General features: G+C 42.1%; 1 protein-coding gene across 1 annotated transcript in view; it reads right to left on the reverse strand.

Annotated features, from left to right (window-relative positions):
* spata5 (spermatogenesis associated 5) overlaps nucleotides 1-23525 on the reverse strand; it is a 116452-nt gene extending 92927 nt beyond the window's left edge. Inside the window, exons 1-11 of the mRNA XM_037076770.1 lie at nucleotides 23218-23525; nucleotides 21831-21955; nucleotides 21511-21668; nucleotides 20469-20527; nucleotides 19362-20018; nucleotides 19141-19270; nucleotides 18252-18308; nucleotides 17641-17764; nucleotides 15842-15943; nucleotides 15220-15373; nucleotides 1969-2123 (exon numbers count right to left, since the gene is read on the reverse strand). Coding sequence (XP_036932665.1) covers nucleotides 1969-2123; nucleotides 15220-15373; nucleotides 15842-15943; nucleotides 17641-17764; nucleotides 18252-18308; nucleotides 19141-19270; nucleotides 19362-20018; nucleotides 20469-20527; nucleotides 21511-21668; nucleotides 21831-21955; nucleotides 23218-23386 — 1890 coding nt within the window. The 5' untranslated portion in view covers nucleotides 23387-23525. The remainder of the gene's footprint in view (nucleotides 1-1968; nucleotides 2124-15219; nucleotides 15374-15841; nucleotides 15944-17640; nucleotides 17765-18251; nucleotides 18309-19140; nucleotides 19271-19361; nucleotides 20019-20468; nucleotides 20528-21510; nucleotides 21669-21830; nucleotides 21956-23217) is intronic.
* Nucleotides 23526-23677: the final 152 nt, after the last annotated feature.

The raw sequence follows: 23677 nt of genomic DNA on the forward strand, positions 1-23677 counted from the left end.
TAGGAAGGAGGTTTCTTCTTCTTCTCCTCTGTTTCTCTTTTTTTGGTCGCTGGCAGGAACCGTCAGCGACCCGATCTGCTTTCAATTACCGGTGGAGGATGATGTTAGCCCTCTTCCTGTCCGTTATGTCTTGCACATGCAAACTCCAAAACATCCTGGAGTCTCACCACTGTCCTCTCATCCCTCCTTCCCCTCCCCCCGCTGTCTCTCCCTCCCTCTATCCGCTGAGAGCAAAGTGATTCATCTTCATTGCAGTGAAGGGTAAAATGGCCACGGGGTCATTTCCAGTCTTCCTCAGCCTGACCCCATCGTTTAAGTGCTGGTGATTCAGTGGTCAGTGGTCCAAAGAGGAGTTAAGGGATTTTTGAATGTGCATTAGAGGAAAAGGGAGGCATGGCTGCTGTCGATGAGCTTTTAGTTTTCTTCTCATGGCAATAAGTGGGGATGTTCTTTGAGTTACACATTTGTTTTGGGCTTTAAAAGACTGAGGCAAACCTGTCTGCCTCCTTGCTGGGTCGCTGCAATGCTCAACGCCACTAAGACACAACTGATACCGATCCAATAAGGATAATATCATAAACTAGGCAGGAATGTAAAAGGAGGGTCTATATAGTCATCATGAGTGATTAATCGATGTTCCTGATTAATCATTTAGTCTGAAAACAAATTGAAAAAATGCTCATCACGACTTCCCAGAGCCTAAAATGATGTGTTCTTTTGACCATAACCATAAAGAAAAACATATTTAGCATCATAAATGGGAGATAAAAGCAGCAAATATTTTAATTTATTGAAGAAGTGAGGCATTTCTTTCTTGAAAAACTACTATAACAATTATCAAAATAATTGGGAATCATTTTCTTCTGACTAATCGCACTTCAACTTGAATTTAACCTCAATGGTTTCCTTTTGTCCCCCTATATGGCTTTGTTTTGTTTTATTTTAGCTGAGGATCATTTCTTAACTGAAGCCTTCTGCATCTCAAGTATAAATGCAGGTGATCATCGACAACGTTTTCTTTTGCTTAAACAAGACATTTCTGTACAGGGCCGCCCCAAGGCATAAGAGAACTAAGCGGCTGCCCCAATCGACAATTTTTTTTTGTTGTTGTATTTTTTTTTACATATTAATCAAGGGGGGGGGGCAAGCCTTTTAGGGCCTGGCTGGCAATGTTAGTTAGTCTTATTGTGTCCATCTCCTGTTGTAAGGCTCTTTGCACTAGAGAGAGCTGATAAACTTTCCTGACCAGCTGCGTTTCTTTAACTTCTCCTGGCTAACTTAACACAAAACACAATCACATTTTGGCAAGCTTTAGGAACTGTATCTGCCATTTATTTTTCGATGCCTAGAAAGCATCAAGCTTTAAAATTGTATATCTTTTCTTCTACTCCCTGACCACATTACCTGCTGGCAGTCTTTCATTAGCAGTCACAGTTTGTTTCCATCACAGGAACTGTTTCCACAGGACCAGGAACCATTTCAGGGACACTTTCCTGTGTTTTGACCAGGGGAACCATGGACTAAATTTAGTCCTCAACCTGCAGTTCCTGGTGCAAAAAAGTCCCTGCTCAATTGGACGTGCTAGATGATGAACCTTGAGTCCACTGCATTGTGCAACACCAAAGATGAGTTTAAGACTGACTTATGGGTTTATGTCTGCAAAATTATCATGTGAATTCTTGAGCTATTGCCAAAGATTTGTGTTGTAACCTTGACCTCTTGACCATTTACCATCAAATTGTAAGTTCATTCTTGAGCCATAGTGGACATGTGGACCAAATTTGTGTACCTCAATTCATTTCTGAGATATTACCTTGACAAGAATGGTATGGACAACCCGAAAAGAGCTCAGGATGGTGGATAGGTTATTTCATTAATAAACAAAGCAATGCAGTTGAGATCTTGCGTTTATTCACAAATGAGGGAGATAAAGGGAGAGGGAGCAGTAACTGACAGAGGTAAACGTACCTTGGGGACATCGATAGCCACCTCCCTCATGGCGCTTGGCTTCACCGCAGACATGGCCCACTGCAGGTCCTGCAGAGTGACGGTCATGGCCCCCTTCAGCTGCTGGTCTGTCGGCTGTTGGGAGCCTCCCAGCGCTCGCCTCAACGCATGCAAACCTGCAAAAAGAGGGTCCGCACATTATCAATCTACACATTGGATGAGAAGAAAGAAAGCAGCTTCACCTTAGTCATATCACACAAAGACGATGAAACTCGGTACACAGTCTGCATCGACAAGGACTTAAGCAAAAGTTACAAAATTTAACCTCGACCCAAAACCAAAATAATAACGCTACGGTTTAAAGAGAAAGAAAAACTCTGAAGCATTGCCAAAGTTGTGAAAAATAAAGAAAAAAAAAGATGAAAAAATATTTCAGTGGATATTCATAATACAACAGAAAAGGTGGATCATTTCCAGTAAGTGACTGATTTGAGGCATAAAAGGGATATGAAACTGCTGTTTGTTTGCCTTGTGAAGCAATGCTAGTGTCGTTGTGGCTTGAGGGTTTTAATTCAAAACCCACATTCAAGCAGTCCAACTTTTTACTCAAAACATTCAGGCTTGTACACGCTGTGATGATACACGCCCAGCGAATGCAAATCTCAAAATGAACGCTAATTCCCCCTTTGACCGCAAAAGAAATTGGGCCTGCATTATTTTGGAGAAAAGACAGTAGGCCGAAAGGGAAGGGAAGTGTAATTGAAGTGCTTAAGGTTTGAGTGCCTTCAGCTCCAAAGACTTCAGCATCTGGACAAAAAGAAGACAGCAAAACAAACACCGGTGCGTCAAAATCAAGAATGAGCCTTTGTTTCGCCTTGCAAGAGAGTTCATAGCAGGCTGATCCTGAGGAGAAAGATCTCGGAGCAGACAGTGCTGAGGTGATGAGTGAGTACAGACACACAACGCATACTTGCATGCAGAAGTCAGACAACAGATTGCATTTATTCACAGGAGGGGTTATTAAACACGCATGTTCTTCCTGCAGCGTACTTAGAAAGCTGTTGAGTGTATTCAGTGTTCCAAAAGTAAAAGTCAGTGTAACCGCCGTCATATCTCCTTACGGTTTTTCACCATTTGCAGCTTGTTGGTGCCGTGGAGACTTCAGGGATGCTGCTGTGATCACTGTCAAACACTGCCGTTTCTGCCATAACATTATCCTCGTGATCCAGACTTCTCTTCCGAATAAATCCTGTTTGGAGCCATGACTGCATTGTCACGCCTTTTAGCTTCCACCGCTTGCGATCTCTGTTTACAAGCGTTGTCTTCACCTTGTACCGGCTTGGCGCGCTCGCCTCAACTCAACTACGTAGCTGGCTGAACTTATTTAAAACCCATTTTTATTGATCTCACAGTTAGCGTTTACATTTCATTTGTCATACTATTTTGATAGTATTATACATTTTTTAAATTAATTGTATTTATTTTTTTTTATATTTTGGTATGCATACTACAGTTTAAGAAATGCAGGCACAGATGATGTGAAGTGACTGGCAAGTTGGACCACCCAAGGCTTTGATGGACACAAAACTGTACTGGTTGAAGATAAAGAGTTGCAGCTGTGTCAGAATTGTTAAACTAAAATCAACAGGCTAAATGTGTACTTAACTAGTATGAGTACAAGTACAAAAAATGTAATTCTGTTGCATGCAGCACTAACAATGAGCTAAAGTTTAAGAATCTTCGCCATTTGAAGTTCCCCTTGGGATTGGGGTCTATTTTTGGAATAATTCTGCAGTGATAATGCAGCGTTTTCTTCTAAATTATACATCATTCTGCATTTTTGTTTATTCTGATTTTGTTTACCTGGTTTCTTCTCAATAGCTCTTATGGCTAAGTGGGCAGTAAAAAATCCATAATGCTGTGTTGATGGGGGGAAGGGTTGTGTTATGTACAGGTGAAACATGAAATATGATCCACAAAGTCAGCATGTAAGATGACAAAACACTGCACTGCAGTTCATAATATAGAAGGAGGAGGGATTTACCAATTCTGGAAATCGTGGTGTCGCTGGGTGCCTTTGGAGTCTCTGCAGCTTAGCGAACGGCACCAGGCTAGAATGCCAGGTCCTATTCACAATCATTAGTGTGCCATCTTCATCTTGGAAGTCTGTACTGCACATTAGTTCAAAGGTCATCTTCACAGAGCAATCTCAGGGCTCTTGAAAGCTCTGCCAGCACCCATTATCATTCTGCTTCGAGGGAAAAATGCTTTTTTTTTATTTCTTTAAACCAATCACAAGTCAGTCTTGGGCAGCACAAAACTGCTAACTTGTTTACGTTCCTACCATGAGTAACCACCTTGGTGTTGGGGTAACTTACCATTTCCAAGCTATGGTAGGTTGCTAGCTCAGAGGTTGTTAGTGCTGTTGGGATTTTTAACAGGCTGACATGCAGATTGCACAACATAGGAGAATGCTTACTGAAATAGTTGGCCAATGACAGGCTTATTACCACCATCCATATCCATATCCACTGCTGAGACAATCAGTTGAGTGCACACAGAATCTTTCTGGTCTTTTTCTGATTGCAATTTCCTCCAGTTCACATTGCAGAAAAAACAGGGTCTGCAGGTAGGTCTGGTTGCAATATTGCATGCAATTATGAAATGCTCAGAGAAGAATGCGTGAGAAAAAAAAAAAGAAAGTTAAACGGCAACAATGCAGAAAACACCATGTGTGCATCAGCTTGAATCAAGCTGAGCAGATTTAACCCCTACAGGTGTGAGGACAGGTCTTCTCTGCAGTGATTACCAGTTACAAAACCTGCCCACAAACACGTTTCCAGCTCGAGTTGGGAAACACACAGCCATTCCCGGTGCACATGTGCACGCATCACACAGACGCACACACAGAATCTCTTGGCTTCATCTTCTGAGCTAAAAGGGGAGGGGTGGTCTGGGCGGGAGTTGGGGTGGCAAGAGCTGGAGGGGAACGGACGTGGTCCAGGGCTTGGAGCCAGGGAGCAGACGAGAGGGGATTTACGATCAGACATGACTGCATCCTGTTTATATTTTCCCCGACCCTTCCAACTAGGCGAGGGACAGACAGACAGACAGAGAAGAAGAGGAGAAGACAAGTAGGAAACACACAATTAATGCAGGCGTTTTTTGTTTTTTTTCTTCTTCCGTGAGCACACCAAGACGAGGTCAATGTGTTCCCCAGTCCTGTCTCCCTGGTGTATGTCTTTTTCTCGCTCTTTCACTCTCGATCCCCGTCCGCCCACCCTCCTGCTCCTAACTCTCGATCCCCAGAGGTCCGAACATCCCATAATTCCACCTGGCCTCGGCTTCAGCTCTTTATCTGTGTTAATGCTTCAGACCGGCGCTGCAAAAAAGACTGCACAAAAACATCTGGTCCAACTGGAAGGGAAAAGGCAAGACAGGACAGGATGTGGAAGGAAGCTGGGGAGAGGAGGGAGACGAGGAGCACCAGCCACAACACCATATGCACTAACCCCAAACCATCAGCCCTGTGAAGGGTGGAGGGCCTTAGCCTCCATCAGTGCTCACGAGGATGGCTGAACACCAGAGAAAACTTGAGAAGCGATATACTTTTTACTTTACTCATGGACATATCACAGACTCTATATAATATGGAGGGAGCTTCTGGTGCCTTAAACCTGCATTTTCTCTAATGATCAGCAGGGGGCAAATCCACTGGTTTCAAAAGAAAGTCTGATTTTATTTAAGCTTACAAGAAAATGAGCCTAATTATAACTTGATTTATAACCTTATTGAACAGTCTCCTAATGAGTTTTTGGTCTCAGTCGCTAGTCGCCTACTATTGACCAGACACGCCCCATGGCACGTTTCTCAGATTCTCAGTCAGATCCATCCTGGATATCCCTCCAAGCTCTGCCCTCTTGCCTAAATCTGAATTATTATACAGAATAACTAAAACTCTCACTCCTTTCCAACTTATAAGACTTTAGGTCAGGTTGGTATCCCAAGTATCAGTTTTTGACAAGTTGTTATTGAGACTCAAAAATCAACTTTTCTTACAAAAAGGACCTTTAAGGTCCATTTGGTGAAATAGTTGTTGTGAGTCTCAGTGGAAATTCCAAACATTTTTAGGAGGAAACTTTTCTTAAGTCGTTTTTTTTAGTAGTAAAAAATGCTGATTTTTTTGGTTATTTGGAGGTCTTGCAAACTCTCTTGATTTCTAGCCTCAATCCAGCTTTAAAGTTAGAATTAGATTTATTGCAAAGTAGGGTCTTCACAAAAAGGAATTTGTCATGGGTTAAGATGATACTTCATATCAGAAAGCACGGGCTAATGGCTATTCTAAAGGTTCTCATCAATAGTCTTGCTGCAGAAAAGGCCCAAGAACTGAAAAACAGCAGCTGACAAATGTTTAATAAATGTTTCAGCAAGAATAATCTACAACTGTCTAGAGTGAATCTAGCACTCTGCCAGCAGTAATGGAAAGCCTCACATAGATCACCGACCAGAGGGGAAGTAGGGTTCATAAGCCACAGAGCTCCGAGTCCAGCCTGGACGCCCAGAGGGCAGCGGAAACTTGATTCAACGATGTGACTTTAAGATTTCTGCTTCAGGGATTCTATCTCTACTGACTGCTCTTGGCTGACTCCAAGCACACATTTGGTTTAGTTACGAAAACATCCGATGGGAAGGGAGGAAGAGAAAAAAAAAAAAAAGGCACAACACAACACAATTTAATCTGAACCTTATGTGGACTCATTTTCTTCTTCTTTTCTGCACTCCTCCTTTCCAGAATGCCTCAAACTTGAGAGGAAAAGGGGCCCCCTAAATGTACAAGAATGCACATTTGCAAAACATCCCACCAGGGCTCAAACTAGGTATGGACGAGACGGAAGAACTCATTTCAAAAAGGCAAAGCTGGCCAGTGAGGCAAGAGAAGAATGGTTGTTTGTGGTTTTTCAACGGGGACGGTCTTAAATATGTTGGACCAAAACAGACCTTCCCACAAGTCAAGGCCTCCTCTTTCAGGGGTCACCTCCGCTGACCTTTGCACCAGGTTGGACAGTTCTACTTAAGAATCAAACCCCTGGATACAAAGCCTCATATTCAGAGATACCTCAGCTTGTGAAGATACCACAAAAGGCCTTCAAATAAAGACAGGACATGAATCTTCATCTGCTTACAGGCTTTCACGCAGCCAACATTAAAATTATATCTTAACAAGCATCAAATGAACCATAAATCAACATCTATCAGTGATCAGGACAAAGAGAATCTTTTATGGTTACGACTAGGAGCTGTGCATTCGTGTTCCACAACACAGAACTGTCGTGGTTCTGTGCCCCAACAATATGAATAATAAAAGTAAATACTGAGCTACGGTTACTTATCAATACCTTTGTCCAGCCCATAGGAATACATGTGTGCTTGTCAACAAAACAGCACACACTGTATTACAGTTCAGCACCCCTGCACTGCTGATCCTCAGGACATTAGGAGCATGGGATTTAGTTTCAGGAACAAGGCTGCTCCGAAATGTTTTCTTAAGAATAATCCACTGTGAGAAGCATCTGGGACACAGCACACATTTTCTCCAGGCACTCTGTATGTCAAAAACAGCCAAGTGAACTTTGCAGTTCCACAGAATCAAAATTCAATTCAAATGTTTAACAATTCTTTTAAACAGTTGGACCATAAATTGATGCAGAGGGGCCCAATTTGGTGTAGAAACATTCACCAGAACACAGAAAATTAAGTGTTTGATGCTCAAAATGTAATGGGAGAGATTCCCATTAAACGCCCTGTTGAACACATGCCCTTCTGTAATGTTGAAACAAAGCCTGCACCCCTGGAAATAAGTTCTGCTGATATCCTGCCCAAACCACATGGCCACAAAACATGCCAAAAAATCCTCCTGCCGTCTGCCAGTGTTAGCATATGACATATATTTTGGTATTGACGTGTGTCAGTAGAAAAGTGACCCAAGGATATGTTTTCAGAGACATTGTCCGCCATTGGTTTAGTTTAGTGGTTTGAGCCCTCACAACAAATGTGAGGGCTCATTATTATATATATGTTGAAAAGACAATTTTCCAGTGACTAACGATCAAATCTTTAAAACGGCCAAACGCTGATATCGGCCCCCAAAAATCCATTATCAGTCAGGCTATGACCCACACACACTACAGTTCCTCTTTCCATAGGTACACAAAACACTATCGCATTGCACTGTACGTGCACCCTGCAGCTGTAGGAAGTGCTTGGAGGTTAAGATCCAGTAGAGGACTTCAAAAGGGAAACCTCACAGAGCTCCATTGTCAGAGACAGCAAATCATCACCCACAGAGCCCAGGAAGGTGTGTCAAAAGAAGTCCGTCTGCACCTCAACAGTGCATTCCACATTCAGACAGGGAAGAATCGGTACTGTGTGCAGCGTTACGATGCACTGTGCAGGGGGGCTGGCTGGAGCCGCAGCTTCCGGGCCACGCTGTCCTCATATGAATTGCGAAATACTTTGGGCATTACAGCATTACCAAACCGCACGAACGTTTTCAACACTCGCCAGGGCTTCCGGAACACTCTTTGCACCTGTATTTACAATACCCAACATCTGTTCCCGGAGCTGAAACACTGCAATAATATGTGCTCTTTAAGTGCATGCACACGCACACACACACACACACACACACACACACACACGGATGACAAAGACTAATACACGTGCTTACACAGTCCAAAACGTGTGCAGGCATAGACACACACGCATGCTTCAGAACACACACACACACACACACACACACACACACACACACACACACACACACACACACACACACACACACAGACACAGCTGTCACTGGGTAAAGGTAAGTGCCGGGGTTAAGAATACAAGCAGCACATTTCCGGATTTTATAAACAGAGGCCTCAAATAAACTTCACATGCTGATCCGACTGATATTTATGTGACCTGTCCTGAAATTCCTGAAGTGTCTTTAAAAGGACCGATGAGTCGGGAAAAGCGCTTTATAAGGCCATGCTGCCGCTGTAAACACCAGCCAGCATTTTAAGCAGTGTTTGGTGTGTACTGCGGCACTGCTGTCAAACACACAAAAGTCAGCCCATTTCTGACGCCGTTTTTCTCCCTTGTTTCGACACACTGCAGTAAGTATTTAGCTTTTGGAAGACTGAAGAGCATTAGCCAAATCGCTTTGCACAATTACCGAGTAAATCGCTCAGGCCGTTTAGTCCTTGCGGAGAAGTGAATGTTAAATATTGAGCCTGATCTTCGCAGTCAAAATGAGAGGCTAACTGAAAAGCTTTCAGCCGACAAAGTGCAGAGTTGTGTGTTTATTATTCCGCATAATCAATTTTACTGGCCCTTTTTGTTCCAGTGGGCTTCCCCTGTTTAGAGAGGCTTGTAAACTGTGTGTCCGGATGTGGCACAAATCAAAGCACGCACACACACACACACACACTCACACACACAATTTGTACTGTTTAGACTGTGGAAATGAGTCATCTGCTAGTGCCTGGATCAGTCGAACGCCAACAGGACGACAGAGAGACGCCTGGAGTCTGCGAGGTACCACGAGACCACATGATGGCTTCCAATACCGCACAAAACACCTAAAGGGATTTATTATGGAGATCTGTTTTGTATAATCTGCACTGAGCTGGGAACAGGGTCAATGTAATGTTCGAGGAAAGGGATCAGAGGGGAACATGTGTGGTTATATTGGAGGAATTCTCTTTTAAAATGTTTTGAATTGATCTGAATCTGCAAATAGGGTCTTAAAAAATGTTGGCTTGTGACCCCTAAGAGGAGGCACCTCAGTGTGTCCGTGATCTGTTTTACTAAAGACTGCTTTTTCCACTCACATGATGTTCCATTTCAAGCATCTATAGATATTTTCTTCTCTGTCTGTCTGTGCAAGCAGCTCAGTGTAACACATGTTTACATTTGGTTTTAGGCAGCAACCTCTTGTAGTAATTATGACGAGAGCAAAGGAGGAAGTGAGGTGATATAGTGTAAAGAGCAACAAAGTCCACAGATGGAGGGGGAATGTGGTGGCTGTTCCTTCAAGAGTCCTGTCTGAAACCCGAAGGCATCCATCTTCTTTTCTTTACTTACAGAATGATCTTCTCCTAAACCTAACCGTTTTTTTCCTGCCTGAACCAAATAATGACCAACAAACAAAGGTCCAGTAAAGTGCTGTCACTGGTATGTATACTGGCGCAGTCACTCTAATGATGACGGCAATTATTGGCAATTGACCTTTTTGAGTCGATCAGGTACAAGTTTATGTTCGAATTTCTGTCATGCTGTCCCTTATTATAAAGCTCTCGTGCTGCTTCTGGTTTACAAAATTTGACTTATACAACATTATTGTATTTCTAGGAGATCTGCGGATCTGCATTCCACTCAGAGTCAATTTAATTCATACAGCCCGGAATCACAAATCTGTCCAAAGTGCCGTACATCATTTTTACATCACTGGATTTGGTTAAGGAAAAATCCTCGTTTTGCCTGTTTACTTCAGCTGTGTGAATCAGACATGTTCAAAAAAAAAAAAAAAAAGGTAAAAAGCAATAAAATAGTAGACATCTACAATGACTCCATCTGTGTCAGCTGATGCAGTAATAAGCTTGCGTGCCAACACACGTCTGACACAAAGCCGGTCAGACTGACGTGACGAGGAGCTACATCAGATACAACAGAGAAGCTGTCAGGAAACTGTTTATAAATAGAGTTACAGGCTGTGCATGTTTCTGCTGTGACTAACACTGCGCAGCACATCATCTGAATGTGTTCATATGGAAATCTGACAACCTGCAAGAAACTATCATGAAAGCCACGTCCACTTCAGACACAGTGACTGAGACAGAAGAACAGAATCAACATCTGAAGAGAGAATTTAGATAACGTGGTTTCAGTATTCTGAGGCGCCTGAGTAGATAAGTGATACAATCTCACTGGTTCAAAAGTTAAGAAGGATAAAATAAAATATATAAAGGATACTGATGCACTTATTCTCTTTAAAGCACATCTGAATAAACCATGACTGGCTGTAATCCATTTCACTGTGTTGGTATAATTCAGATCAGTGTGTCTGAATGGACGTGCCAATACATCCACTGCTTACAGCTGGAGCGGCTCTTTACCCATTTGGCAATATCACATTTGCCCACTAGATGTCCTCATTTAGGGTTACTACAGTTCAGCTTCAGCAGGTCTGACGTTTTCTCCTGCAAGCAGCAGAGCAGTTTTTGTTTTTTTTGTTTTTTTTTTACTTTTTTTATTAATAACAACAACACCTTCATCAGCATTATCAGATCCTGTGATTACCTAAAGGAAGCGCTGCCCAAGCTAGGGGTGGTTGACAAAAAATGTAACAAACATTTTGGCCTCCACAAATGTATTTTTATTTTTCCTGACTTCACTGTTTTCGTGAAATACAAGACAAAATTGCCGTTTGCCTCTAGATTTAAAAAATATGAGAAAGGGAGCATAGATTTTTCATTTTGTCCTCACACCTCTGTTGGGTGCAGCCTTTTCACAAGAAGTTACAAAAAGGCATCGCTCGGCTTTAATAGATCCCAAGACAAAAAAAGGTTTGAATCCACTGGACAAGATCACCTGCCCCCAAACTGTGAGAGCCCATGAGGGGTCACAGGATAAATATTAAACACGCATGACTTTTCATTCATGCTCTTTTGTCATTTTTGGAAAATTCATTTAAAATGTGTTTTGTTTTAATGTGAACCGGGCTAATGCAAACACTGAGTCTCCTGGAGCTGTGTAGTGGACAAATATCTCATTCTGACACTGTATGTCTTTTAGGGGGGAAAATAGACAACACTCAGTCAATGGACAATGATATCTGGCCTTAACATGTATATGTTTTTGTTTTTTTTTTATCTGATTTTTATCAGGAATTTGTACTTTCAGTTTTACAGAAAACAAACATGAATGTTTTTTACATGTAAAAATGATTATGTCCTCTTCTTATTAAGGTGAATTTCTGCTTTTTTTCCTCTTCATGTTAGAAAATCTTACCTTTCATTTACAAATCACAGCATTCAACCTGGAACCCCTCAGTCAGTACAAATGAGGTAAAGCACAGGTTTTCATAATAATGTGTGTACTCAGCGGAGGCTTAAATGCGATCTGGTGTGAGTGTGCTCTGGCATTACGTTACATTTGAAACTGGCTGACCCGTGATCAAGTGTAATTAAGCGCTGATTATATAACACATCTGCCATCAAGAAGTTGTTCCTGGGGCTCGGTGCAGTTCAGACTGGACAAACCAAATCTTCCCTGATGACATCAAGATTTCCACCCATTCTTATGCACACACACAAACATGCTCACGGAGAAAAGAAGCGCACACGCATTAAACATCCACTTGGTCTTGTCATCCTTCCTTCTGCCTTTCTCCAGAGATGAAAAATTGATTCAAGCAGTCTCTGAACTATAAGCAGGTTGGTATTGTACCATAGGCAGGATGTGAAACCCGCACAACAACACGTGTGTGCGTGTGCGTGTGCCTGCTTCTCTGCAGCTGTGCAAGGTAGGATCTTGTGCGTGACCCTGGCGTGCTGCAGCTGACGCAATGTCGTCCCCCCCATTTTTATTTTTCAGGAAGCGGTGCGTTGGAGCGTACGCTCCCTCAGCAGCTCATTGTTACCTGAGCAGCAAAAGGAAACAACTGCAGTTCCTACTTGATGTGTTTTTGTGCCTCTTCAGCTTTTGTTCCTTTCAATGAAACCAAAGGAGGAAAAAACAGGTATCAACTTGTGGGTACATGCGTGTGCATTTGCGTGTGTGCATCTGTGTGTGTTTTGTGTGGCTTGATGGCTGTTTATGTGGATCAAGGCAATGTGTGGTGGTGCGGGAACCAGAAGTCAAACGAACCCAGGCAGTTAGTTACTCACTTTCAAACCTCTATTTAGAACTTTTAATCTTTGGCTTCACACTCTGCTGTGTATCAACCATGGGTAAAATGTTTATACGTATAGGAAAGGGGTCACCTGTAGTGTTCTAATCATCACCCGCCTCTGAAGTTACACGACACCACAGAGCATTTCAGCATCTTTTTGGTCCAGAACATGAAGGTTTTGGACACAAGTTGTCCAGCAACGAAGAGCAAAAAATGTTTGATGGTGGACATACGTACAGTCTGTGGATGGTCCCAGCATGTTTGAAATGATCTCAGATGAACAGGTAGAGATTTAATGTTTTTCAAAACATTCTGAGTAACTTTGAGAGCCGGACCGATAACTTGGGGTCCATATTGGCGTATCACAGACATACTGGCATTGGCATATATGCTGTCCGGTATAAGGCAATAGTTAAACTTTCCTTTTACCGATTTACAAGTTTAGAAAATAAAGTTTATTGTCAAGCTATAAAACATCCTGCCTCCATTATACATATATCTGTGTCACAAGTGTTTGATTATGATGGTACATCTGTGGAAATCAGCCCATACTATGTATGGATACGGTAATATTTTACTTCCTGAAATGACATGCACACACTACACAGGGCTGTGTGAGGGCAGAAAAAGATGGGGGAGTTTGTCAGCATCTGTGAAACTTTCGATTGCAAAATATGTGTACGTTAAAATCTACAGACTACAGCAAATAAATAAATGGATAAAGTTACTGAGCAATGATGAGTTATCTGTTTTGTAACTTTAAGCATTTCTGTCACTCAATCTGCTTCTTCAGTCTCTCATTAGCTATTATAGAGGGGAGCATCAGACAGGAAACAATATAATATACAAAAATAATTATCAAATCATTAAAACTGCCAGTTAGAGTCATTTCTTGCATACTGGAGGTGTAATTAAAAACATATAGAATATTTATGACGTATTTGTGATCGAAGTGAAAGCGTAGCGTTGCAGCAGCAGCTCTGCAAACAGTCTCATCTAATTGTAATGGTTTTACATGTGGATGTCTGGAGATTTGTCACTCAGCTCCCATGCTTTATAGCTGTACTGCATTTTACCGAATTTTGCATTTTATTTGTGCTTTATTTAAACACTGGATGGGCCAATAGAAAGAAATGAGTGAAGAGAGAGTGAAGCATCAAAACTCTCTTACTTCTACCCTGGCGTACTAGCGAGGGCCTCTGTTTGTGCAGTGATTTTGGTTTGCAGATTTTGGGGGGAAGCGAGCAGAGTCAAGCGGGGTTGGGGAGGTTGTTGTCTCCCTCTGGGGCGTGAGGAGGGTTTCAGAAAACACTGCCAGTCACGTCTGGTCCTCTGCGGACAGTAAATCACGCTCTTTGCCGGAGTGTTTCCGCACAGCAACCCCAGCTCCCTCCTCAGCTGGAAATGCAATAGGCCACGTACCCCAGGCGCTGGACCACCCAGGAGGCATGCGGGGTAACACACAGAAAAACAAATGTGCATGTACTCGTTCAATCACACAAACACAACACAGTCGAGGACATTCAGATACACACATGTATGTATGTATGTATGAGCCGGTATGCTTGTCCTCCGGATGTGAGGTGGATCGGTTTGCGGCATCAGGGGTGAGGGGGCAAAGGAATTTCACAACAAGCCGTGGTTTGAGTGGTTTCTCTCACTGGGATCCGAATACCACAGAAACTCCCAACTTCCTCTTTGCCAAATATCAAAGGACTGGTGACCCTCTGAGTTCAAAGGGCTGCAGACATGTCAGACACTCCAAGAAAACATCCCGAAATTGTCGAAGACTAATTCAGGAAGGAATAAGTCACAAAGAATTGTGGTTTGGACAAAGTATTCCAAGCAGAGGCACCTAAAGCTCAATAACAAACTCTTGTTCGGACACTTTTTGTTTGTTGGTTGGATGCCTGAGCCCACAGGGCAAACCAAACTGCTAAAAGATGGGGAGCATTTTTGGGACAGCTGCCATGCACGACTTTGTTTTGGTTTCCCAAATTGCATTGGTTTCGGGAAGTGCAAAGAGGAAATCAGAATAAAGAGAAGTGAACTGGTCTGAGTAGCTGTGGCTGTTCTTAGTTTCAGTGGCTTTTTTACGATAAAAATTTGTGAATTCTGTTAAATTCGATGGAGGGCCAAAGTCTTTTGGTTGGTTGTTTGCTTTCATTGTGTGCTGTGTGTTGTGTGTCGTATGACGTCTTTATGGCATTTTAAAATGTTTCAAAAAAATCATTAACACACCATACAAAACATTTTAGACGCCACCAGGTTCCTACAGTGATGAAACAAAAGAGGAACATTTTGTTTTTCTAGATAGGACAGCGTTTACTCGCCTGCTTCTTTGCAAACAGCTGCGAGGTCGGCTCCTACGTATCCATGAGCGGTGTCGGCCAGCTGCGTCAGCTCCTTCGCGGTGGCACTGCACGGGACAAAACTCAGCTGCTTCTGCAAAATATCTGCACGCTCGGCAGCACTCGGAACTCCCACCTGCCACGCCATGGGGAAAGCACAAGACAATGTAAGAGAGAAAGTTTCATTTACACAGAAAGTATTGGAAGGAATCTCAAGGAACTTGTATAGATTTTTTGTTTTGCAGCAGTGTGATCATTGTTGTTCAGGATCAAACAGCAAATATCCTCAAATGTGGACATTCTAAGCGCTACTCATGATAACAAAATGCCTGAATGCATCTTGTCTGCAGCACTGAGTAACTAATGTAAAGTTCTCCAAACTATTTTAATTTGTCGTTTGTATTTCCATAGTTTTCTAATAATTGTTATTACCGTGATTAAGGTTCATCTTATTCTTCATTCGTCTTCATTTTTAACCATTCTGCATCAGTAATAAATGAGGGTTTCATGGCGGGGTTAAAAATACCAAAATACAGACAGACCATCATTTCCATTTGCATCATAATTGTAAAACCCCTAATATTTATTTACAGTGTGCACAAACCTCCAGCTCCTTGTCAAAGCGCCCTGGTCGGCGCAGGGCGGGGTCGAGGGCATGGGGCCGGTTTGTTGCTCCCAGGACCACCAGCTGACCTGAGTGACCCTCCTAGAAAACATGAGCGGATGAGAAAAAGAGCAGGGAACAGTTAGTGCTACTTTAAATAAACCCATGAACAATGTTTTTTTTTCAATGTTTTACCTCCTCAACTTGCGTGATTTTTGTAAATACATTTTTATTCCAATTCAATGCCAGCAACATGTTTTAAACTAATTGGGGCAGGTGCTGGTTCATTGATGGCCGGTGATACTATCATGACTGGGTGTGAAAGGAGCATCCAACAAGCAAGGACGCAGAGATGTTGAACATTTAGTGAAATACGTGATTGTAGAAAAGGATATCACTACATGGGAACGCTTCATAAAATCCTTGTCGGTAAACATAAATCATTTGTTAATTTAGACTGTAAGCCACTCTTCAAAACTATCGGAAGTGTAAGAAGTAACAGATGATGGATATGGACTGCTCCATTTCAAACTAGCACTGCCAGATCTGCTGTGCTGGATAAGACATAAACTGGGTTATTACATGCAAATTCACGCTTTGAGTCATCAGTATGAACTCTCTAGGAGCTAAGCAAAACCGCCGTGTGTTTAACTTCATGACCATGCAACTGTAACTATCCATTTGGTTTTCTTATGCAAAGCCTCAGAGAATATTTGACCCGCGGTGCGATGCTAAGCTTGTGTCATTCCTGTGCGTCTCGGGTGGTCTGCCTGCGAGATGAAATATATCTATTTCCACCTTTCAATACCGCAGGGGGAATCGAAACGCATATAAATTACAGTGCGAGCAAGAATGCAGAGGAGCAGGAAGTGCTCTCTCCACATTCCACAAACCAATCAGCGCTGATGACCTTGGATCATCTGGTCTGGAAAACAGACGGGGAGCATGGAGGGAGTCAGCGTATCTGTGCAGTATCACCGGTCCAAATGAGGGCTGTTTTATTCCCGGGCGCATGGAGATGTACTTTGCTGATAAAGTTATGCCAAATTGGCAGGTCATGGTAACCTTAGGTGATTTGTTTCCCAGGTTCCCGTTGGCTGTGTGGGGGGGAGAGAGAGAGGAATCGTCTTTTTTCTCATCAGGCACTGACAGAGCGCTCAAAGGACAAACAACGCCCCAGAGATGCAGCCCACAGTGTCTGAAGGGCGTCCAGCACGCAGAGATGGTTTCTGCATGACAATCTGCATTTCCAATGAGGACGCTTCCTGACAGAGCCTCGTTCTCCTGCAGCAACCGTATTATAAAGTCATGTGCATGCTGAGTGAGCAAGTGTCTGGATCAATGTAAAGCAGACCTTCCTTGTAATAATGACAGCGATGCAAAAAGATTGAAGGACTAAGGAAAAGACATGGATCCATCTGTTCTCAGGTTTTAGCTGTTGGCCAACTGGTGAAAAATGGACACACAGAAGCTTCTATCATGAGCTAATGTGAGAGAAGCATTAGTTGATTAAACATCTACTTTGATTTTTCTATAATGAATTTATCCATCTTGACTGTTTGGTTGTGAGTTGCAGAGTTTGGGAGAATTGATATATAATGGAACTAGATGGCACTCGGCTTGTGGCTCTCGCAGTTACTCTAATCACAAGACTCACAGGGGCGCACAGCCACTTGAAATATTGATAAATTGCAAGTTGTACGAAAAAGGCTCCACGCAAACACCCTGACCGTTAGCCAACGTGAGAATCAACATCTGCAGGGGTGAATTATGGTTTAAGGGTGAAAAAGAACACTTACTGAACCGATCCCATCCATCAGAGTCAAGAGGGATGCAACAACTCTTTTCTCCACCTCGTTCTGCGCTCTGTCTCTCTTCGGGCACAGGGCGTCCAGCTCATCGATGAAGATGATCGCAGGCTGTCTGTAAATCGAGTGAAAATGGAAGAAATTAACAGAAACATTCCAAAGGATGTTTATGAAATGAATGACTAAAAGAAAACTACAAAAGGTCATGATGACATTCTGCAAATCCTTAACACACTATTTCCTTAAATCATAAATCAAACTGTATTACTTCTGTTCTATCAAACGTCAACCTTTGACCCACTTGTACTTCTTTGGTGTATTTGTACTGTTAGTTTGATGGTGTTATGTCTAGCATGAGTGCCTCTTCATTGTGCAAGATGAATGTAATTCAACATACTGCATTTGTGACAAATACAAATTACAATTTATACATTGGCTTAGTCTTCTATATACATTAGAAAACAACAAAACCAGGATATTTAGTGTTTTGCATACACAGAAAAACATTCAAGTGCAACATGAGAACAGTGATGATGATGATGATGATGATGATGATGATGATAATCTATTGTCTGTGGGATTTATTTAATTAATTTAATCACCTCTGTGATGCTTCAGTGAAGATCTGCCTCAGCCTCGCTTCTGTTTCACCATAGAATCTGCAAAGACATACAATAACTCTCTCGGTTAAATCTAAAGTACTTACGATTTGTAATTGTTCAATTACAGCTATAGACCTTGTGCAGGGTGGTGTGCATTATACCACAGTCATCCATACAGAATAAGTCAAAGTCCCGCTACTTCCGGTGGGTCACCATGGGATTCAGAAATATTATAGACAGTAGAACATGTTGATAGACAATGTGCTTTTTTTTTCGTGCCATGAATCACATGTCACATTCGTCAACTTAAAAGCTAGTTTTAAGAAAGTTGCAGTTTGTTATTAAATGAATAAAACATATGACTGTAAAAATATAAAATGAGAAAGACTACACACCCAGTAGTCATTTAAGTTATAGAATCTTGTTCAACGCTCACCAAAACCCATAACTGACGCCTTTTAGAGTCAGTCCTGTATATCAGCCGCTCACAAAACTGATATAACTCTTATCTCACTTCACTTTGGCTGTCAATATTGCCAGACTTGTGATTTTAACCTGTATCATCCATTTCTGTGCCAAGGTGACTGCCATGTTGGTGCAGGCAACGTATATTGTGCTCGGCGATGTACCTCACTGAGCGGATTCATACAAAACTATATGGTATTTTTATATTGTTATGACAAACTGAGACTTCACTGACTTGCAAGAGTGTCGCTCATACTGACAAACATCATGTAATTCATAGCACAGTTCAAATGGATTAAAAAAGATACATATTTCTGTCTCCTTTGACTACTACACAGTTTTTATTTGGAAACAAGCTCCTATGAGGCACACCAGGAGTATTATATTTATACTGAGATGAAAAAGTGATGCAAAATGGCCATACTTGCTCATGATCTCTGGACCATTGATCACTGTCATGTGAGCTCCAACCTCATTGGCTATGGCCCGTCCAATCATAGTCTTCCCCGTGCCCGGGGGACCATAAAGAAGTACTCCTCGGGGAGGTGGGATCCCTGCATGGAAAACAGCCTTGAATTAGATATCTGGTCTGTCCAGTCCTAGTTTACATAAAATCATCTCACATAGAATAATATTGTGACCAACCATAGTTGGAGAATAACTCAGGGTGTTTCAGAGGAAGCTCAATGGTCTCTCTGATGACATCCAACTGGCTACTGAGCCCACCAATCATGCTGTACGTGACCTTCGCTCTTTCAGCATCTGCATCTGGATCCTGCTGTCCTGCTCTGTTTCTGAAGCTGACTTTAGTGGAGCAGGAGAGGCAGTAGAAGGTGTCAGAACTCTGTGCACCACCAGGTGATGCTGTGGGGATTTTCTCTGCCTGCTCAGAGCAAAGTGAGCTCTCCAGACTGACAGTATCCTCTGCTGACACTGCAGGAGGATTCTGGGAAGTGTAGGAGGGAGTACAGGGAGCGGGTGATGCGGAGAGAGAAGGGAGCTTGGCTGGTCGGAGTGGGGTGCTGGCTGCAGGCCCGGGCTCTCCATGCGTGCTTGGTGCTCCGTTAGCATCGCCGTCATCCACAGTGAGCAGGCTGAGCTGCAGGGAGAGGTCAGCTGACGTGGACTCCAACATGGAGTTCATCACAGAAGACCCATCTGTGTCAGGGCCCAGCCCTGCTGGAGGAGCTGGTCTGTGGAGGGTGACCCCATCCTCCCCTCTTATGGTCTCGACCCGGAGACTGCATGACCGGCCAAAGTAAGTCAGGGAGATGACGTTTCCCGGCAAAATGATGTTCCCATCTGGCACAAGACAGACAAACCGGTGGCGTTATTCCACCACATGAACCAGGGCAGAGAGGACAGTAATAAAACTGAAGGGAAACAGAAAAGTTGAAAAAAAAAAATGCAGAAAAGGAGCAAACACAGCACAGCATGTTTCTGCAAAGGAACAGGATAATACAAACCAAAACAGTGTACTCTTCATATAGTAACTCAAATTATCACCTAATTTTGTTGTTAATTAAGAAACAAAGAAAGTACATAAACATCAACTTGATTTTGCAAAAAATATTTAACCTGTGATGTTACTTTATTTATCTATTTTTTTTGTTGTTGTTGTTTTGTCAGAAGTGACATTTATTGAACCATTCAGTTGAGTAAGTACCTAAAAATTCTCAGCTCCACTCTAAGAAACATTTTCTACTGACATGACAATAAACACGCAGCAGTGTGAAGACGTGACTGACTCACCCAGAGATCTCAGAAAGAAGTTCTTGAACTCGTCTGTCTCGAGTGTATCATCTTTGGACCTGAATGAATGTTAGATGTGCAGGAGAATCAAGTATACCCATTTTGTGACATTTTCAACTAGTAAAGATAAAGATGAATAATATACAACTTTGTTTCCCCTACTGACATTAAAATTGTCTTTTGAAGAGGCAGCAACAAAGAAAACATAAAACACATGTTAAAAAACACATAACATTGGTTAAAAATACTTACTCATGAATTAGGTCAAATGTGAAGAGAACAATCAAGGATCACAAAACATGCAAGACTGACAAAATAGGAACAGCAATGAATAAATCGGTATAACAGTAATAACAGAATGCATGATATTGATGGATAAAATGCAGACAACTACAAATCATTGACTACTATTAATATTTTGCCATTTGGGCTGCAGTTACAAAAGATGACCAGCAGATGGAGGCACTTAGCTATGATACACTATCAGAATCAGAATCAACCTAAAGGAGCCATCAGATATTTCTATTAACAATTCAAATTTCAGCTGCTGATGTTGATTGATTAAACTGTACTGTATATTGACAAGCATTGTTTAATATTATATCAATAGTGTAGTTTTATTGCATTAATAAGCGATGTGTAAAGGTGAAATACAGCATAAACACCACCGCCACACATCGTGGAAGTATAGATAGCTGGTAACTGTCTGACTTTCTTCTTATTTCCCTGGATTTCTTAGTTAAAAAAAAAAGGGTGGAAAAATATAAGAAGCACCTATCCATATGACACAAATACAAACATAGTTGAATCAACACATCTTTAAAACAAAAAGGCTTTGTTACAACCTTCATGAAGTTATAGGGTTGATTGCAGGACTGTTGTTTAAGGTTGCATTGGTTTAAAAAGGTGTACTGTACCTACTGAACTAACAACCAAGTCTATAAGAACTGCAATGTGATGAAGTATTGTGTGAATATGATAGTTCTGCACATCTAATCAGTGCGCTTGGCTTTTAGTCGATCTGAACCAGATAGAGGCTTACCTGTTAGAGAGAACCACCTCCTCAACCTGAAGCACAGGACCTGTCAGAGGGTGCAGCATCACCTCGTCCCCAGACTTCACTCTGAGGTTACTCTGAGCACTCTTCTGAAGACCTACTTTTCCAGCAGGAAAAGAGGCGACCGGCCATCCTAAACACACCTTTAAGAAACAGACAAATGATTATGAGAAGGTTTCAGAGCAGCAGGGAGATTAATGTCAGGTAGATGGCGTCCTGAAAGCATCCATACATCCTCAGTACGTGTACAACTCAACGTGTGACATCCAAACCGATAAGGAGGAAAGAGGGGAGGAAAAAGACACCTGCTGTTGTCCTGTGGGTCCTGTCAGAAGGACTGGCCTCCCGATGCAAACGGCGGCTGACTTCATTGAATTGAGGCTCAGTTGTGCCAAAGATGATCTGCAGCTTTTGGGTGTTTTGTCGTCAGCTGTGAGGAAAGTGAACAAAAATATGCTGTGAAATCACGGTGCGGAAAATCTGTTTGAATCCTACATCTGAGTAGAAGCAGCACACGTATCCCTGATAACAGTCAACAAACAAAGTCAGAGTTATTACAGTATTGCAGTAAATGTTCTTAAGAATCAGTAATTCATTCACTACAATGCATCAGCATTATGTGGCTACATCAAGCACTTTGAATGTACATTTTAAAGTGTCAACTTCTCCACAGGTTCAAATGAAAACAAACTCAAATAAACTCCTTTCCTTTACAATCCAGGAAACTGAGGTGCCCATATGTACACTGAAATGGATTTTACTTGCTGAAAATCAAATCAAATTCATTTTATTCATACAGCCCAAAATCCAAATCACACTGCCTCAATGGCTTCGCAATCTGAACAGTGAACAACATCCTGTGTCCTTAGACCCTCGAAAACTTGCCATTTTGAGAAAAAAAATGTTTAAAAAAAATTCAACATAGGGGGATAAAAGATGGAGGAATCCTCAGGAAGAGCCACAGACAGACGAGGGATCCCTCTCCCAGGATGGAGAGACATGCAACAGATGTACAGAACAAAATGTACAGAACAGAACAACAAAATCACAGTTAACAAGTTGTATTGATGCGAATATCTGATACAAATTATGCTGTAATCACTCCTCCTATTCACTTGGCCGCAAGAAATACTGTTTAAATGTGCCAATATGAGTGATGGGAAAACAAATCTGGTCCTCTTTCTGTGCAAGAAAAATACATTTGTAAAGCAGGGGTGAAGTTTATTTAAGCTTTTGAGAAGTCTGAATAATCCAAGGTTAAGCAGGTGTCTTCAAGACGTTACTGTCTTTTTGGTTGAAAGTCTCCTTACTTCTCGCATTGCAGAGCCGCAGTGGAGAAAGTGGCTGAACTTCGGAAGATATCTACATGTTTGCCTGACAGACAGTTTGGATGAGCATCCTTGAATTGCCTCAAAGCTGAAAGGCAATTTGGCCTCAGTCAGTGGCTCATTTTAATCCCCTAACTATGACAAATGTGTCTCCGTCCTTGCCTTCATACCGAGCAGCACAGGTGGTGGTTCAGTTACAGCATCTCAGCATCCAACAGCATCACCGAGTGCAACACAGACCAGGACAGATCCTCGTCCTCCATCTTCACACTACAGAACGGTTCATTCGCTGAACGCAGTTTCATGCGCTACGACTACGAGACAACGCCTGTTAAACTTTTAGCATTGTGCAGCCAAGTCTTACCCTTTTCAATGAAGTCGATGACAGTGAAAGAGTTTAAACTTTTGCAGTTTCTTCCTTCATGGCTGGATGTTTGCAGGCTGGACGAGTCATCCGAGCCCTCCTTCAGTAACAGTGAACCTTCCCCTTCATTCACTTTTTTCGATTTGCTTTTATTTTTCTTTGAAGACATTTTAATAGTGAAAATATTCCCCACGTGAACTTGCAAACATGTGTAAACATGGAGCTGTGCCGTAAACTTCCTGGTTGAATTTAGCCCCGCCCCCTTTTGCCGTAAATCCTCACGACCCTGCCTGAGATTTTACGGAATATTCTTTATTTATGTATTACATTATAAACATCCATGCGGGGAGGTTTGGAAGTCATACAAACCGCTAACAATTGATAACGGGTGGTTTTATCTTGGAAAATTTTAACGTTAAGAGTCTGGAGCTTATCTGTCTTTGACAAAAAACAATGCAAA

This window comes from Acanthopagrus latus, chromosome 18 (genome assembly GCF_904848185.1).
Source record: "Acanthopagrus latus isolate v.2019 chromosome 18, fAcaLat1.1, whole genome shotgun sequence".
Lineage (NCBI taxonomy): Eukaryota > Metazoa > Chordata > Actinopteri > Spariformes > Sparidae > Acanthopagrus > Acanthopagrus latus.